The 19,397-nt window shown below is 42.9% G+C and overlaps 3 protein-coding genes across 4 annotated transcripts in view; 1 reads left to right on the top strand and 2 right to left on the bottom strand.

Annotated features, from left to right (window-relative positions):
* Positions 1-417: 417 nt before the first annotated feature.
* vap (RAS p21 protein activator vap) lies at positions 418-5,734 on the bottom strand. 2 transcript variants are annotated; one of them, XM_033485969.2, is made up of 15 exons: positions 5,115-5,731; positions 4,493-4,674; positions 4,201-4,382; positions 3,711-4,108; positions 3,489-3,634; positions 3,085-3,418; positions 2,584-2,927; positions 2,297-2,488; positions 2,075-2,224; positions 1,959-2,007; positions 1,648-1,866; positions 1,347-1,579; positions 1,125-1,266; positions 912-1,052; positions 418-807 (listed from the first exon to the last, which is right to left on the bottom strand). In XM_033485969.2, the coding sequence occupies exons 1-15, from the start codon at positions 5,160-5,162 to the stop codon at positions 730-732; spliced, it is 2,838 nt and encodes a 945-aa protein (XP_033341860.1). In that variant the 5' UTR covers positions 5,163-5,731; the 3' UTR covers positions 418-729. The 2 variants fall into 2 exon arrangements, with proteins under 2 accessions (XP_033341860.1, XP_076376290.1); XM_076520175.1 differs by lacking the exons at positions 418-807; positions 912-1,052 and having other exon boundaries at positions 1,127-1,266; positions 1,342-1,579; positions 5,115-5,734.
* Positions 5,735-6,298: 564 nt separating this feature from the next.
* ksh (transmembrane protein 167A-like protein ksh) lies at positions 6,299-7,135 on the top strand. Its single transcript, XM_033485974.2, has 3 exons — positions 6,299-6,572; positions 6,713-6,828; positions 6,924-7,135. The coding sequence occupies exons 1-3, from the start codon at positions 6,570-6,572 to the stop codon at positions 7,027-7,029; spliced, it is 225 nt and encodes a 74-aa protein (XP_033341865.2). The 5' UTR covers positions 6,299-6,569; the 3' UTR covers positions 7,030-7,135.
* A 177-nt stretch (positions 7,136-7,312) lies between these two features.
* Positions 7,313-19,397, bottom strand: part of LOC117229476 (lachesin) — a 69,376-nt gene continuing 57,291 nt past the window's right edge. The window contains exons 4-9 of the mRNA XM_033485970.2: positions 17,569-17,815; positions 15,409-15,585; positions 12,787-12,915; positions 11,586-11,721; positions 11,236-11,393; positions 7,313-10,343 (exon numbers count right to left, since the gene is read on the bottom strand). Coding sequence (XP_033341861.1) covers positions 9,991-10,343; positions 11,236-11,393; positions 11,586-11,721; positions 12,787-12,915; positions 15,409-15,585; positions 17,569-17,815 — 1,200 coding nt within the window. The 3' untranslated portion in view covers positions 7,313-9,990. The remainder of the gene's footprint in view (positions 10,344-11,235; positions 11,394-11,585; positions 11,722-12,786; positions 12,916-15,408; positions 15,586-17,568; positions 17,816-19,397) is intronic.

The raw sequence follows: 19,397 nt of genomic DNA, 5'->3' as shown, positions 1-19,397 counted from the left end.
TGCACAGTACTCATTGCTAAAAACAATACAAGATAAGTCTGTATCATTCTTATTTAAAACAACTTATGTCATAATCATGAAATAATAGAATAATTTATACACTGATCAACATCGTAATATACAGTTCAGTGTATTAAAATGTTACTACGTGTATGCTTCTTAATTTTTTAACTGAAAAATTAATGTATATTTTTGTTAACAGATTTTCTAAGAGTCTTTGTATTAACTCGGTAGGACTTAACATAATATCCGTCATTTAATGGCATGATAGAACCACTGCAACGATAGAAATGTAAGAAATAGTTTATAAAATTATTCATATTAATAAACCAACATTTATACGTATAGAACGTACAATTTTTTACCCAATTGAAACAAAGATGTCACTTTTTACAGGCAATAAATGGTAGCGCAATATTTTTGGTTTAATTTGTATTTATTTTCGAGCACCTAGGTAAATATAAAATCGTTATACGCCTATATGATTCTGTATGTCACTATATCACTGTCATGTTACTGTTTACTATACGTATAAGCTATCTTCTAATTACATACGAAATGGTAAATGTAGGCTTGTGTGTATACAATAATATATATGGCACGTCAGTCTGTACGTTTAATTACTTAAATCACTTAATAATTATTATTAAATACTACTGCGTATCTGTCATCAAATCTTATGAATTGTTTTGTTACGTTTGGCATTGTTCATGGCGTATAGCTTTAGCACTACCGTATCATTTCCATATATTTTTGTTTATGTTTGCTTAACATTTCAGTTACAGTCACCAACTGTTTTATTGTTGGCTGAAAAAGTATGAAGAAATGCAATTGAATGATAAATTAATTATTAATGTAATTCAAATCAACAATATTTGATGGATTTGAATGACAAACGGGTTAACACCTACCTGAGTTTTTGATAGAACTTGTAACTCTTTCAAGTGTGAAACACAAATATGATGTAACGTGGCCAAATCCCTTGCTGTGTCTGATATGCAACTCTTGTTTCTTGGATCTGCACCTTCTGACTCTGGTTTCTCGGTTACGTTCTATGCACAACAGGTTTAAACAATAGTCAATTGTCGCTCGTGATAGTAAACATTGAAAAATCGAATACTTACAGATAACTGATCAAGAAAGACAACCATTCGTTCCTTGTTTTTGAGAATAAATGGATTTACCACTTCCATGTATGGCTCTTTACCGCCAAATTCTACCAAATTTGCCAAATTTTGTAAACATTTTGCAACCATTACTAACGATCTATAAAATTACGAACGCCAAATTACAGAAAAATTTCTATAAAATCAAGGTATCTTACGTTAAATATAGACCTACCCTACCTTGCAGCGGCTGGAGGTGGTGGTTCAGCTATTAAATTAAATGACCTAGGATTTAATATGGCAGGGCAGAGTAAACGTAGAAATATAAATCCACTGACTACTCGCGTTCTGACTAGTCTCTCGTGGGGCCATTTGGCAACGACTGCTCTTTGCAAGCATCCACAAATATATCTGAGAGTCCTTGGACAAGCGTCGGGACTCGTAAAAATGCTCAATGTTACTTCATCTAGAACCTAAAATATCGTGAATTTAAAGCGATCGCTGTTCAAAAGAATTTCCTTCGAATTTCCATTGTATCTACCTGCAGTAAAAATTCAGCGTTGCTACATGCATCTTCCGGAGAATCCATTTTGGTTGGATTTAATTCACAGCTTTGTTTACTTTCAATCAATTTCACTATCGTGTCGCGTAAGGCGGCCTTTAAAAACGAGGTACAAACTGATTTCATGTATAAATCCATTAAAGTAGTTGTAAGGCTGGCAGCTCTAAACAATGTTGGCGTTTCATCTTCTTTGTCTACCTAAACGGAACAGCGAAACAATTATAAAGGACCTGAATTCATCATAGCTAAATAGCTTTTTAACAGGAACACATAAACACGACTTTACTTACTTCCGTTTGGTTCAGAGATCTCAACAGATCGGCTTCTTTTCTTTCGTGCCTAAACATATATATTATTTATTAGTACATAATGTACAAAATAATAGATTCTAAAATTTAGCATGTACCTAAATATTCTAAGTAAACTATTTGCCAGTGGTACTCTATCCAAATGACACACATCCGCTAATGCCCTAACAACATGTAATTCTGGATCTAATAACAATTGTTGCAATGGACTGTATTCGTCTGGAGGCATCGCCAAGTCGTGTCGGTATCTGTAATTTAATAATGATGTAGAAAACATATGGTATTTTTCAAACAGTTCCGCTTATCACAGAAGTGTATACCTTATACGTAAACGTAGCACACCCCACTCTCCTATAGGAGTAACTCCTGATAATGGATACCACTCATCCATCTCTTCGCCGTTTGTTAAGCTCGCGAGTTCAACGGTCAATTCTGCGACCTCTGTATCTTTGCTGCGTTTACCTTTGTTATACAGCGTTAAGGAGAACGACATAACATCGGGCGGTACATCCCTATCGGTTAATTAATCGTTAAAATATCAATAATTAACAATCGTTAGCGGGAACGATAATAGTGATCGCTTCATGATAATCAGTCGTATACGTACTCCAGAATGAATTCTTCGTCCCAGAGCGGATGTAAACCAGTCTTAACCTTGGTGCGAGCTACTTTTACATTATTGAGAGCCACTATGATGAAGGGGTTCGGTACTAGTTTATATGGAAGTCTATGTGCGTCTAAAATATGGAGATGTAATGAACGCAATTCACGAAGTCGGGCAACCTTCGGAGCACGTGTCAGTTGTGATACACATAATGGTTTTAAGGCATTAATCCAATCTAAAGCATTCTCTGAGTTTGGAGCTGCCAAGTATGTTATCGTGGCCAAACATGGTAAAGCACGTTCAACTAATTGAAAGCAATGAGGTCGATCGAATACACTTTCATGGACCTAAAACATCTATGCTTCAGTGTCGAATCTCGCGATAATTATTCATCATGCACGCAATAAACGTTCAATGACCGTTAAACGACATTGGTGCGATTAATTGGTATGGTAATTAAAACGTGTTAAATGATACTGTATCCGACTAAAGAGTTTCATCTACCTGATATAAATAAGCACAGCTTAAATCTATGAGACCTTTAGGTTTGGTCCTTTTTGGATTGTCATACAAATACAAGTGCGTATCTGTAGCGTCTACTAAAAGTACAAAATACAGTGCTTTCCACTTCTTATTTTTCTCAGATTTCTTTTCTAGATACCCTTGCATTTTTATTCCTTTATTTTTCTTCGCGCCAGACTGTTCGCGACATTCTCTGAGAGTTGCGTATATCTTTTCAGCATGTTGCACTTCTCTATTGACTCTTACACTGCCATCGGGTTCCGTTACCATCGCTTGAACCAAGGTATGACCTTCGACTATTTGCTCCTTTCGATACCTTTAAATATCAATGTAGTAATCATTTGAGCATCCGAAAAATACAACACGATCGGGAAAACATATTCTACCTATTGATCACAGCGTCGAGACATTCGAAAGTCCTGCCACCCATGAGGTAACGTACTCCCTTTTTCTCGATCCTAAATCTTTGAATTTGATTGTTTATGTGAAAGAAAAGTGAATAATCTCCTGGACTATTGTCCGACGGTCTGACCTGTATGAAAAAAGTTCCTTTAAAGTAGAATAACTTTGTCCTAAAAAGATTTTCCACTGTGTATGCGCGAACTCACAAGGAAGCTTCCAGGGCCTGCTTTCACTAACATATCAACTGCTTCACTTTTGGTGACGTTAGGATGGAACCAAGAGAAAACGGTATTGGGATCAATAGAATCGTCTAAGTCCTCCACTAATTCACGAAAAATCAAGCCCTGTTCTCCTGTTCTGTGGGCAGTAACCCATAGCCAACCATCCCCCATATCATTATGGACAAAAAATATATCACCCTTTTGAAAACTTAATTCATCTGTGTCAGGCATTTTCGTGTATGGCAGTATTGCGACAATTCGTTTCTTATCGTTCACTGGTTCAGGGGGTGGAGTAGGATGCATAAGTCTTTCTCTCTTCAGAAGATCAGAGCAATGAGTATAATATGCAACAAGGTCTGACAAACTATTGAATTGTCTACCACCTATAAAAACATAGTTGTTTTATTATTTACGATCAATAAATATTTTATAGTATAAAATAATTCTCAACCTATATAAATAATATCTATCATACCAATATAATAATCTCCACACACAGCAGTTATTCTAAAGTGATTAATGCCAGTTCTTCCTAAGTAAGACAACACGTAACTCCCAGGTTTTCTATCGCTTTCACGCACTAGATAACTACCCATTTTATTCGCATCCCACAATCTTTCCTCTGCTGTAAATCTATCTAATCTACCATGATACCACCTGTAAAAAAGTCATTCTACATTTATTAAAATGTATCTGTGTATAGTAAATCTTGTTAAGATTAATATTGGCATTTATAATTAAATGATCGTATTGTTAGTTCATCTCACTGATTTTCCGGGGGAGCTGTTAATATTATTGCGTTAGCACTGTCAGGTTCCTCTGCATCCTGTATATCATCTGGAATATTTTCAAGAAACGGGTCAAATTCATTTTCTGCATTCATAGACTCATTCTGTCCACCATCTTCGCTGCCAGTGCTAGGCGATCCTCCTTTACTATTGTGATCCATCTGTGGACATAATAAAATATAGATCTACCACTCCATTTTTGCAAAAACATTTGAATTCTATGAGACAGGTTATGTCAAATAAATTTTCAGAGCAAAACAAGCTCATATATTTAAGGAGCAGGAGAGAGTATGATTTTGTTTTCATAGGATATGTGTACATCAGGGTACTCTAAATAATGAAACTTTTGCCAATAAAACACGAATACTTCTTGGAAATAAGTGCTTGGTATTTATGTGTTTCATTCTATTATATACAAATCGTACGAAAAATATTTGTCGGAAAAATATTTAAAAATAATTCTGTTTGTGTGGGAATCTGAAGCTTTGTAGATTGCCGTATTTTCTGAAAGTCAAATTTATGATTCCGTTTTATTTGTGCGATGCTTCGAAAACACAGTCATGGATGAATAATCTAGGATGAATAATACCCTTAAACATACCTTAGCACTGTTCGACACGCTCGGGCCTCCACGCACAAATTCTGCCATTTTCGGTTCACACGCACCCCTTTCACGCACACACGTTTATGAAAAAAAAGAAAATTGAAACGTTAATTGAACGGCATCCGTTTTATTGCAATCTCCCTTGCCGCGATTATTTACAACGACAGCTTGTTATTGATATAAAATGTATTGACGTTTCTCGGCAGCCATTTTACTACTGCACGCGGTGGTCGCGGTTGGTATAATCGGGAAATAGACTTATTTCGATCTTGTGCAATGTTTTTAATTATACTAAAAGCTCACGACATGTTTTGAACGGTATTCATACACCGGCATCGGTTCTGGGATCAACTGTGCATCGAACGCGGTCACTAGGTATAGGTATGAATTTCCTTCTAAACACTTTTATAAATAATACGCCATCAACAATGCGCGTATAGAGAGTCAGGCGACCCGTACCACACGATGATTGTACAGTTGTTATCGAATGTTACCGATAATACATTCGGATGATATTGTTTGAATGGGAACGCTTTACAGAATCAACGTGGAATTGAAGAAACAAAGTAAGCGGCATTAAACGTTTAAACTTGCACGCTTATCGTAAAGTCTTATGTCTGTGTCTCAAAATTCGGTAACCTTGATACACTATGTATGCATGGTGCATATAATATGTCTATATATGTACATGTGTACGTGATGTGATTGTCGTGTTGTCACTTCATTTCACAGTTGATACATATTTCTATCTTATTCTCTATGCTTAGGTCGTTGGATGAATAAAGAAGAAGAGACTATGTACACTATTACATGCGAGAAATTATGAACGTTTCAAAACGCGGCAATATTTGAATTATGATATATATAGTAGAAAACAATATTTAACAAATATATACGTACACAAATACTTTCATTGCACCAAATATAAGTGAAATAGTTCGTCGTCTATGAACTAAGACCTACGAGAACAGACTTTTGTATTTATCTTATCTGCGACATAATTTAAATTTTGCGCGTTTTTGATCCGTAGATAATGTCACTAGGCATTCATACAAGTAGTTTTGGAGCTATGTTCCTGGTGGATAAACTTGAGTGCGCATGTGCTATTTCACAATAAGTCTATTCACACGGGTATGTGTACTGGAAATTGGTTTCTGAAAAACAACATAACATTTTGTCTCTAGTGAAAACCAATGAAAACCAATGAAAACGCATGATGCATTGTCTGGGGACTTACATAGAAACGGCTGCTAATAAATACATAGTGTCTTTTTGGTCTTTTTCGCCTGTTGCATTTGCTTAGTATTTACGTATTTACTGGTACATATTTACTTACCCGTGGAACCGGTTGGCTTCTGCTGCAACGCACACGTCAAATTTGCTGACATTTACATGTGACTCGATTATCCGAAGCATTTTCTAAGGATTTGCCCTCATCATCTTTGAATCGTGATGGTAAGATCATTGCTTCAATCACTTCTGAGTTGTAATACGAATAAAATGGCGCATAGTCAAAAATAAGCGGTGATCATAACATAACCTAGCCGTTGGTCGATCAAAGTCATTCTAAAAGTTTGTTTCGGGTGGCCCCGTAGTCTGCCCTGTTTAATTTTCAGAGTCTGCTAACAGTATTTCTGTTGCTGATATGTACCTGCACTTATGTCAAAGGATTTGCGCCCAGTTTTATGGATAATCGTATGAAGAGAGTCGGGTAAGTTTATCATAACTCGTAAATACAGAGAAACATAAGTAGTAATACATGTGAAGAACGCAAATATTAAGGTACGAATAATATTTATTTACCAGTATACAGGGTACATTCTGGAAGTGTGCTAGGATCGGTGAAAGGAAAAGTCCATACGTGGCTATTTGTTGCGTTGCAATGGCATTCAGCATTCTCTTTTGGTCGTGAGAAGTCCGAGTGCTGTATGGACATGTGAAAAGTGAGTCTGTGTTTCGATTACATCGGTTGTAATAACAATGGGTTTTAACGATAATAAAAAAGCTGATACGTTCTAGCCGTGTTTTATAAAAGTAAATTTAAGTTGTAAATTGTGAAAAGTAAGCTTAACATATCTGCTGCCGATAAGATGAAAGTAAAACATCGTTTTCTGCGAGCAAAACGGGTCTCTTATCAGAGGACCGCCATAGGAAATGCGTTAACGTGTAAAAGAAGGTAAACAGGGACTGGTATCTGTGCTGGTTGCATGGTACATTTTATTTGTCAACACGTCCTTTTCTCCAAAGCTATATAATTATCCAATTTGAGCACATTTTCTCTTCGTATTTCCGTAATATATTTTTCTTCTATAAACAACAACATTCTTGTAATTAATATAGTTATTGTAGAGTCGTTATATTGAGCAGTGTTTCATGATATACAGTATCTGTTAAATAGGTATATTCAACATATGCGATTCGTTCGTTTACCTCGCGGATATGCTACTATTCCGAAGACAATATACCACGCACTGCGACTAAAACCTATACTTCTCTGTAATAGAAGACATTCATGAGAATCGCATATTATCGGTAGAAAGCTTCGGGTTTCCTCCGTTTAAAAATCTGATCCGCAGCGATTAGAATCGCGAAGCTTCTCTACCAGCACCATTTCGCACACCGATCCGAAATTACAGAGCGAGATATGGTTTGCGGTGTTTTGCGAGGAACATTTAAAAGGAGAACTTATTAGAAATCGCAATCTGTTCAGGAACACTTATTGTCGATCCCTTTTAAAAGCAAACTATAGTCGGGTGTACGTGTACATGGTGTATCGTTGCGTTCGTTCTCGTGTGTCGCAAATAAATACGCGTATTGAAATCCACGTGTCCTTAGGATTTTCGACTAGCGAACAAATACAGAGAGAAACAAACAAGTACAACAAGTAAACCTCGTTCACTCAACAGACTTATCGTTACTTAATCGAACTGCTCGAATGTTTGGCGGATTCCTCGCAGTCAACCACGTCGATTACGTTTAAATCGTGGTCTCGTTTGAATTATTGGCATATGAGGTACGTTATTCGCTCTACGGGTAATTAAAAAAATACAAGAAAATAATAAAAGTAGGGTCTAGTATCTTCCTAAAATATAGAGTACGATCCTATATGCCCTACGGATATGAATCTGACTTAGATATGATTCGTTTACATTCATCCTGTTGCCATTTACGATCCCGATAATCTTTGAACCTGATCCCGATTACGATTACGATTACGATTACAATCTCGATCACGATCTCGATCTCGGTTCCCTTGCTTCGTCGTTCCGTTGAACAAACATATCTTATTATCCCTTACGTACAAATTAGTATGCTAATTATTTGTCTGCGTTCGAGTGTAATCGAATAGTTGCTCGAGGGGGGCGACTCGTCTAGCAGGAATTCTGTTAATATTTTGACGTGACTCGGGATGTAAACTCAAGCGATCGATATCCATGTATTGCGTGTATTGTCGTTGCATTCGTCTATTTATCGGCTAACGATAAGCCAGCTCCGAAAGATGCTTCGTTATCTCTCGGAAAATACGAGAAATGCGCGAGACTATAATAATAAAGCTGTGTTAAGTTCGAATGAAATATTGTTGCAGCGAATCGACGGAAATCGAATGTATAGACAGTAGGCTTGATCATGGAACTGGAATTGGATTCGTTGGAAATTGAAAATGTCTAAATTCGTGGACCGATTCGACGAGTCACCCCCCTCGAGGTGGATCGATTCGCGGCACCGCGCGAATCTTACGGGAAACGGTAGAATACTTAATTAATCGTTGAGAATAATTATCACGTAACGGCGTAACGACGTAACGACGTAATAGCGTAACGGCGCAACGGTATACATACATATATATATATATATTAACGGATGTTCATTTGAACTGGATCGCCACTGCCATTGCTGAAATAATTTGAAAACGAGCGAGTAATCGGTTCACGGTGTCCCGTTCTGCTTTTATCGTTTGGTTGTCCTCGATTTCCGTTAACGTTAATGTTCGTGGTTTCCGGTGAATTTGTCGGTGTCCCATGTTTCCATGTTACCATGTCCCTACGTTTCCGAACGACTTTTCCCTTTTGTGAATGACACTGGTGGCCCACTTGAGATAGACACCCTGCATGTGGTAAGGCTTTCGACGCTAACATTATAAAAATCACATCGTAACATCTAGTAACCCCACAGACGAGAAATCAGAGTTTTCAATTGAATATATCCCGGCCTCCCACTCTCCACTCGTTCGTCGTTAAAAAAATATTCGGCAACGTTGCAACATTCAGTCCAACCGAAGAACACGCTGTTTTTCTTCTGTTTTTTCTTCTTTTCGCTCACGAACTACTCCCCTCCCCCTTCCGCCTGTCTCTTCTCTCCTCCGCGTTCAGAAACGGATAAAAGGCTCATAAAAAATACCTTCGTAAGCGTTTATCTCTTAAAATTTGCAACAGTATTTCGCGACGGCGCTGGTCCGTGACGAGAGATCGATTATACTCGGTGTATCGTCGCCGACGAGGGAGCTCGCGCGCTTTGTCATCGTCTTCGTCTTCTTGTCCGTTTTCGTCTTCGTCGTTTACGTTCTCGTCTTCGTCCTCGTCCTCGTCCTCGGAACGCAATAAGAAACTTGCCCTCGGTGAGTTCAATTAAAACTTCCGAGTTTGCGATTCCTCCTTCCGATCGTTTGTTCGGGAAACGCGCCGACGGAAGACGGTGTTGCGCGGTGTTCCTCGCGTTCGAATCTGAAATACGATTCGACTCGACTAGACTCGATTCGACTCGCCCCGAATGCGAGATCCCCGAAACCGGTCGCGGGGCCGGGGCTCGGAAGGGTGGCGTGTCGTTTCTTTCGTTCCGTATCGTTTCGTTTCGTTGCACATTGCGATGCCGGTTCTTATCGGACGCTCGGGTAGAGTACGGTACAGATCGCGTAGATCGCGTAGAACGGAACGTCGATCGGCGATCCTCTCGCGAGGATCGCGCGGCTCTTCGCGGTCGCGTTCGGTTTCTCCCGGCTCTTGAACACCGTCTCGTCCTTGATGAACGGGGCCCGGGGGTCCGGCGTCGTCGTCGTGCTCTGGTGCTTGCTGTAGACTATCCTCGCGGTGCTCTTCTGCATCGCGGGCGTGCTCATTTGGTGGAAGACCCGGTTGATCGTTGTCGCCTGAAGAAACTTCGACTTCGACTTGCTCGGCTTCTTCCAATTGGCGGAGGTCGCTGGTGTGGGCGGCGTCGCCAGCTCGACCTCTGCGAACAATCCCGGAACGAATCGCTCGAGACATTTCTTTACCTTCATTTTCCAGAACGGAACGAAGCTCGTTTAACGCTTGTGCCAATAATCGAGCACCTTTTGCACATTGCGCTCGAAATATTTTCTGTTCCCGATAAAATATTTCCCGATAATAAATTATATTTTATTTATATTATTTATATAATAATATATAATAATATATTATTTATATAAATATAATATCAATAATATATATATATATATATATATTATATATATATTATATACATATTATTGATATTATATTTTATTCCCGATAATAAATTTTCTATCGATATACGTTTCGAGTCTATTATTATATAATAAAATATATTATATAAATTATTATTATTATTATTATATAATAATATATTATAAAATATAATAAATATAATAAATATATATTATATATATATTATTGATATTATATTTTATTCCCGATAATAAATTTCCCATCGATATACGTTTCGAGTCTACAATTTCGTAATCAGAAAAGTACCGAAATTGGACGATGAAGTTTGATATATGTCCAATAACTCCGGGCACCCTTACAGCAGAAAAGGATAGACAGTGTAGGAAGGATAAAAATGAATGTTTAAATATTTATTGTTATTTGTACATCACGTCAACGTGATACAGGAGCTTATTGTGTCCTGTCAGAGGTGCCCCGGTTGTGGAACAACGTCGTGAATTTTGGTTATTGGCACAAGCGTTAAACCGGCAAACTTAATCCCGCCTATCGCGTTCGATCGCGGTCAGATCGACCGCGATAGAAGAAACGCGAAGTGGGGAACTTAGTTTGCTAAAGACTCCTTAACACGATCGGCCGCTCCCCCATGGTCGGAATAATCCCCGATCCAAACGACTCACCGGTCACGCTAATCGTAGCCACGTCCGTCCCCGTGCTCGAGGACGCAGAACACGTGTACTCTCCCAAATCCGTTTTCTTCAACCGCTTTATCTTCAGCTCGATCGTCCTCTTCCATTCCTCGTCCGGGTGTTTCCGCTCGGAGATCTCGTATCTGCCGCTGCGTTGACAGATCGGTTAGCTTTAGCGATCGGGATGCCCACTTTCCCCTACACTTTAGATGACATCGATTCGGCCGATGGCGACCACCGGCCTCTATCCCGTGTAAATAACGAGCAGACCGAAATCGATTCGATTCGCTTCGATACAATTCGACTCGACTTATTATCGCCTAAAATATGTAAGGACGTACCCGCTCGGGATGAGTGTGTTGTTCCTTGTCCACACGTTAATCGTGTTCGGATAAGCCTCGATCGCGCAGATCAAGGAGACGTCCATGTCCAGTTGGGAACCCAACAGCCCGTTGGACGCCTTCGCGCTGGGCGGGACTGAAAGATTACGTTCACGGAATATTTATTCATTTATATGTATTATATAATTTCGTCTCAAAATTAAGGCATTTCCGGAAAATGTGGGGTTCCTGAGATCATTTGATTTAACTTTTTCCTGTACAAAAATGCGCTCCGAGGCATCGTTAACGAGTTATTAACGAAAAACACTGACCAATGAGAAGCGAGCTCGGCTAACGCGAGGCGGTCGAGCCAACGAGCGCACGAAGCCCTGTTCCGTTCATTGGCTCGCCCGCCACGCGCCAGCTGATCTCGCCTCTCATTGGACACTGTTTTTCGTTAATAACTCGTAAACGAAGCTGTGGATTGCATTTTCGCTAAGGAAAAAGTTACTTTAAATGACCTCATGAACCCCTCAGTTCCCGGAAATACAATAATTTTAGGACACCCTGTATATATATGTATATAAACGGGTAAAAACCTATCTTTTACGAGACAGAGAAAACAAGAGGCTAACATTATTATTAATGCAGAATCAGCGAATCTGCGGTTCGGGTGAACAGTTCATGCAAACTCGTCTTGAATTTTGCGATATTGGCTGCAAATAGGTCTATTTGATCGCTATTGTCGTTTAGAATTTGAAGTGACCCGTAAGAGAGGGGTCGATCGCGCTGAATCTCGACGAGCAGAATGAGGTTCTAAAGGGCAGTGCTGAGCCAGCAGCAAATCGGGAAGGAGCATCGATGTCGACGAGCAACAATATTGCGAAGCGAAGATGCTGATGTTGGACCGAAGATAAGAAAAGGAACAAGATTATACGGTAATAAAATGATGCGGCGGACCCAGGCAGCCTCGAACCGTGAAATCCAATCATGGTTGTTGGATCGCGGTCTCAAAGTCTTTTGGCTTTGACAGAGGTGGGATTTGTGGGCTCGCGGGTTAGCCGGCCGCTTAATAGCTTTTTCGTCGGCGGCTCTCCGTCGAAAAATAATAATTGATAAACAGGCGGGGGCCGCCGAGCGGCGCTTAATTGAGCACCGCGCGGCGGTTATTTAAGTTCCGCGGTTATTTAAGTTTAGCGATCGGCCGTTCAAAGGTACTCACAATTAACCTTCAGATAGACTCTCTTGCTGACTGCCGGAGGCACTTCGTTTTTGGCTATGCAAAGATAAGCCCCCATTTGCCTCCTGTCTACCCTGGTTAATTCCAGCTTCTCGCCAGACTGGTTGTCCACTAGAAAATCGCGCATCGTATGAATATCTTGTTGAAAGCTCTCGTGCTCGTATACATATCGCTGGCGCCCGGCCAGCGTTTACGCGTACACCGAATTACAGGAAAATAGGTGGTCCGCGTTCGAACGACCCGGCCGCCGCGCACTAAATACCCTAAATCTCCGACGCTCGCGAACTAACCGAAAGGTAAAAACCTGTTCGATGAAAAAAGAAACCTGTTCGATGAGAAAAGCTTCCGAAGCCCTTCGGAATTTCGATTGCGATTTCAATTCTCCGGCACCGAGCGGAGCGGGTACGTATCGAGCGTTAAACGGTGCTCCGCGAGACATTTAGCGTAGTTCCGGGGACAAGTTTGCTTAGTCGTGTGCCGCGGTGAACGCGTTAAGAGGATTTCGTGTCCAACGAACAATTAATAGAACGCGAACTCGACGGATAACTCCCGGCCAGCATTGCGGCGGAGTTAACGGGAACGCGTGGACGCAGAAGGGCGTCGCGTCCCATTCCGTCGTCCCCCTATTCCGTCCCAGTCGATGCACGCCGGTATTATCGTTCAAGTGTACACGCGTGGTCGCGACGTTTCAGCGATCGATGAAACGCGATGAATTGCATTAACATCGACTGATCGAGCGACATAAATCATCGGCTCGTCCCGCGATTCGGATAAAACGCGTCCGCTGCTCGCGCACGGCCTAATGAGATCCATCGAAAATGGAGGATTCATTATTCGCCGGCGGGCATTTATTTTTGTTACAGCGCCGACCGCCGCGGAAATATTGCGCGGACACGATTCGTCGACGCCGGCCCGGGAGGATTCGTCCCGTTAACGAATATTAACGGCCGATTAACGAATTTATCGGGCACTCGCGCGAAAAGCGCGTCCGCGTCGACGTCTGCGGATACGTCGGCGGACGAATGCCGGTACCGAATCGGTCGAACATCGGCCGGTGAACCACACGCGCGGAGAGACCACCCGAAAGATATTGAAAGTCATCGCGGGCGAACTAATCTCTATTCGATGGGACATGCCCCGGCGCGTAATTGCTTTCGATCGGCATCCGCGAATTTACGACGTCTTCGTGTCCCGCTAAACGGATCCCGACGGCGAATCATCTCGCGCAGACACCTTGGATAATTAGTTCTCGAAACTGCGGGGACCTTCCGCGACGTGTCTTCGATCCGAATTTTAATTACCACTCGACCGGGCGAAACTCCTGGGCGCGCCGCGGCGACGGCTCGACGATCGTGGCGTTTTACCAAAAAATTAGGCGAACGATGCTCGACCCTCGTAAACGAAATTATACCGCTAACGACGTTTCAACGACTCGATCTGTTCCCACCATACCGGGAATAGTGAGAATTTTGTAATAATAATAATAATAATATTTATCCATATATGTATATAAACGAGGGAAAATCTTTTGCTACAAACAGTTTAAGATCGACGAACGATAGGAAGAAAAAAAAGAGAAATATGGTACAACAGTAACGATAATGATAATGAATATAAATAAAATGGCAATAAGAGAGAAACGAAACAATAAATGATAATGTAGAAGTTTAAAGAGGAAGGAAAAAGAGAAATATGGTATAAAATAAATGGAAAAGTAAAGATAGTCATGGCAAAGATAACGAATATAAATAAAATGGCAATAAGAGAGAAAGAAAGCAATAATTGATAATATAGAAGTTTAGAGAGGAAGAAAAAGGAGAAATATATTATAAGAGAAATGGAAAAGTCAAGATAATCATGGCAATAATAACGAACATAAATAAAATGGAAATAAGAGAGAAAGAAAGCAATAATTGATAATATAGAAGTTTAAAGAGGAAGGAAAAAGAGAAATATGGTATAAAATAAATGGAAAAGTAAAGATAATCATGGCAATGATAACGCATATAAATAAAATATCAATAAATGAGAAAAAAAGCAATAATTAATAATATAGAAGTTTCAAGAGGAACTCCGGAAAAGTAGCGTAATCCATAATCTCGTATAAAAATAAAAGCTTAGCGACGTTTCGTCGTTGTTCAAGGGTCGCGAACCCAATTCAGGCTAAAATAGAATTGCTATTGTGATCGAAAATCGACGTAGGCGTGCCAATAAAATAACAAACTGATTTCGAAAGCGTGCATTCTCAATTAACGCCGAGTGGTTTTTATAGTACGGAAAGCAAATAACTGACCCATATCCTGTTATAGAGCGCACTAACGAATCGTAGAGAATTAAAAGTATATAAATGAAACGTTGCAATAGCTGGCTAAAGGGTTAGCCGGTCGAACGGCTCCACGATGAGGAACGGCGGGCTTTCGGCCTTCCGGCTACTTGGCCGTTTTGCCATTTGGCCGTTTGGTAAGGGCCCCTCGCAACGGTGCGCGGCGACGTCGAGAATTAATAAAAAGAAAAGAATCGAACGTTGTTTGTCATCGACAAGGGCCGACGCGGCGCGACGAAACGCGAGAGTTCCCGGCCCGAGATAAAAGTGTAATATCTTACCCAGTATCAGCGGATCGTGAGGACCTCTCCTCATAAGTATGGAACCATTTTTCTCGCGGCGCCAGACCACACGAGGTGGCGGTCTTCCAGAAGCATTGCACGAGAGGGTGGCGTTCTCGCCTTCCTGAACGTAGACCTCGCTCTCCGACGTCCCGGAGTTCAGTATATCCGGCGGTACTGAAACAACCAACTCGGCTCGCTCGAGAATCGTACGGGCAAACAATCAAGTTTCAACGAATCCGAGCAATTCTTCGAGGCTAACCACGACGGTTCTTACCGTCTTACGTCTGTCATTACCTTATCGCCGCGCCGCGCGTTATTTTCACACCGGTCTTCCGGAGCAAGCAGTTTTTCAGACTCGAGCTCAAGTTGAATTTCCTTCTCAAGCGCCCCGTCCCGTCCCGTCCCGTCGCGCCCCGAAAGAAAGTCGAGTGCAAATTGGAGAAGCGCGAGCTGCATTCCGCGCGCGAAAACCGTCGGAACTTTCGAATTCAATTTGAAGTTGGAGTTTTGAGGCGTCCCGTGCCAGCCGAATAAAGCGTTAAACGCGTATTTACACGGTCGCCACGGAATTTACCGGCCCGCGCGAACTTCTCGGACCGCGCGCGGGCCCCCGTCAAGATTGCACACGCGCCACGAGGCCAGAGTCCCGACGGCCGGCGCGACGGCCACGCTGACGGTGACGGCCGCTATGGAAATTGGACTGAGGATTCGGGCCGGGCCGGGAGCCGAAAATCAGGTTAAAACGTTCCGTTCTCGTGGAAAATTAAACAGCGTTTACCGAGCCCGTGTTATCGGGGGAGGGAACACATTTTTGGGATGAAATCTCGCTTCTTTTGACCGAGCGCCGACGCTGCGAGGCCATTTCAATTACACGGATTCAACTTGGACAAATATTCCCGACGCGGGAACAGCGAGGGTGGGTCGGCATTGGGATCGGCCGGGGTCGGGGTCGCGGTCGCGGTCGGGGTCGGCCCCCAGAAAGGAAGAAACGGGACCTTTCCCGCGCATTAAGCCCACAAAGGAATTTCATTCCATTCGTTCCGATCGGTCTTTCGATACGAATGCAGGCTGCCAGCGGATAGCCAGCTGGCAGAGCGGGCAGCGAACAGGCAGGCAACAAGCAGGCGGCAGGATGTAGGCGCACCGCTCTCAATGAATTCCTTTCCACCCCTGGTGGGTGCGGTGTCCGCACCCGCTCCGTCGTACAATGAATCGCATGCACGCGGTTGCACGCGGCTGCACGCGCTTACATCCGAGGATCCGTGTGCCGGGTATTGGGCGCCGGGATATAGGGGCGCGCGACGCGGGGCGCACGGGGTGCGGGTACAGAGAGCAGCGAGAAGGATAGACGCAGCGGCGGAACGAATAGAAGGCGACACGGCGAATGCAATACCGTGCCGTATGCCGCATGCAGGCTGAACCATCCGCGTCTCCCGGACTGAAATATTCTCGAAACTGTTAATTCCGTCGGAAGAATCTTTCCGACGCCGGTGAAACGGCTCCGCCGAAGCGCTCAACCCTCGCCGCCTCCAACTATTTAGCGGACTATCCGTCGGGCAACTCCAATTTATTCGCGGCGTCTGTTGGCTTGTAAGCAGCTTTCGCACGCGAGTAATAGACTTCTAGTCGTTTAACGAGATTTCGGAAACGTAAAGCGCTTGACAGTCAACCTGCGGCCGATAAGGGTTAATTCGGAACTTCTCCGTGGATGTAGAAGGTTTCGAAGTTCTACGGTCTCTTCTGTTTTTTTTTCGAATGGAAGCATGCATTGTCTTGTAGGAAACGGTTCGTCCGAGGCAGCTTTCGATCAAATTTCGAAAATATATCGGCTCGCAGCGTCGCAGTCGGCCTGCATGCGGGCTACGTGTAGCGTTTCCATTGAAACGTATCGCGGCTGCGAGACAGACATATTTTCCAGCCCCATCTCGGAGCGAGGCTAATACCGGGGAGCCTAATTCCGCGAGGCTAATACCGCGATGGTAATTCCGCGAGGAATCGGTGCGTGTGCCGCGTTTGCCGCGTGTGTCGCGTGCCTTGCAACGCGCGGCACGTGCGTGTGCGACGTCTCGACCGAGCGACCGCAAACACAGTAACACGCGCGGCCCCCGTGGCCGTCCGACCGCCACGGAATGCGGGATAACGCGCAATTAGGCATACCTAGGACATCGACGCATCCCAGCTGGCTCAACATGGGCTTCGTGTTCAGTTGGCACATGTAGCAGCCTCGGTCAGCTTCTTGAAGCTGGCGAATGTGCAGCTGCGAAGTGGCCTCCTCCTCGTCCCTCGATTGGCTCTGATTCTTCGTCTTCGCGTTCTCCAGCGTGACGGAGAACCGGGGCGAGTGGATCACCTTCTGCTGACCCATCGACAATATCGTCTTATCCTCCACACGGAGCCATCCCACCTGAGACAGTAAACACAGAGAAGCGTCTTGTTTTAACACGTCAATCAACCGATCTCCTAAATCGACCGGCTCTTCCGACATTCCATGCCCTCCTACGCGCCACATTCTCGGCTCGAAACCAACGGAATGCGAAGCACTCCGTTACACACGCTCCGTTGCGTTAACATTATCACCGTCGCGTCGCGTCGCGTCGCGCCGAGCCGAGCCGAGCCGAGCCCGCGACACATCGCAACGCGCGCGTCCTACGTTCCTCCGCGTTCCCGACAATTATCTCGATGTTCTAGTCCGAGTGTGACGCGCGTAATATCGGGATGAGTGCGGGTTAGAACGGGAACAGAATGGCAAGCGGACTTGATTAAATAGCCAACGGGGCGGAAGACGACGCGGAAACGCGCGCGCTTGTCGCGTTTCTCTCGGAACGACCGAATGATTCGGAACTTTTGCGAAAGCTGATCGATTTCGCTCGAACTTTCATTTTATTTTCTGGATGGGGCTCAGATTTCATAGTCATAGTCATGGTTACGACCATCAGGGTTGCCATCCGGGGAGATCAATTATTCGAGCGACTCGTTTTTGCGGTTACCGATTGTCGACGACTGTAAAAACGAGCCGAAAGAGTCGAATAATCGATCCGCAAGGCTCTTCTTCCCAAATTGTTCATTTTTGTCTCCTAGCCGAGGGTCAATTAGGGAGAATTTACTGTATCACGAATCGTCAACCGGAGATTCGGTCGTCAAAGCTGGACATTGCGAAATGTTCTTAACTCTTTCGGAAGAAATATGCGAGGTATTTTGATCCAGTTTGACATCGGAGGGTTCAGATAATAATTTTTTGTTAATTCATTTTTTCTACCAATCCGGAAACATTCTGGACTGTTCGTGCGAAAACTGTGACGTGTGGCCGGCATATTTTAAGAATGTTGCATCACTTTACAAAAATGGATATAATTCATAAAATATCAGGGAGTTAAATCAAATTATAAGATATGTTGCTGCATTGAAGACATAAGACACGTGCCTCTGTGAATGGGCGCATTACAATGTCCGCAGATGTATCTAAGTACAGCAATGTCTCCCTTATTGACGCTTAGATTGCGCACAAAAATGGACAATTTGGGAAGAGGAGATACGATTAATTCGAGTCTTGCGCCTTGTTTTATAGTTACGAATTATCAACAACTATAAAAACAAGTTGCAAGGATCGAATGATTGTATCTCCTCTTCTCAAACTGTCCAATTTCGTGCACAATTAGTGCGTCAATTAGAGAGACATTACTGTAGTCCTTCTTCGTTTATTCTGTTTATTTCAGACGATCAAGAGAATGATTATTTTTAGTCGATAATGTGTTAATAAAACGATAATGTGTTAATAAAATTGTAGATCCGGAGATTTGTATTAAAAACCGGATGGCAAGCCCTGGTTACGGCATCGTGCCGAGAAAGCACGCAGAACCGTCAACAAGCACGATCGAACGATCTCTGGCAAAGTAAATTTTGATTCGAGCTCGGTTCGGTTACGATAGTAGACGGGGCCCCCTTGTTTAGCTTCCGGTGCGTGATTTCGGCAGGCATACCCTGTTGGT

This window comes from Megalopta genalis, chromosome 3 (assembly GCF_051020955.1).
Source record: "Megalopta genalis isolate 19385.01 chromosome 3, iyMegGena1_principal, whole genome shotgun sequence".
Lineage (NCBI taxonomy): Eukaryota > Metazoa > Arthropoda > Insecta > Hymenoptera > Halictidae > Megalopta > Megalopta genalis.
The sequence above is the reverse complement of the archived record's forward strand: the minus strand, read 5'-3'. Positions and strand labels throughout refer to the sequence as shown.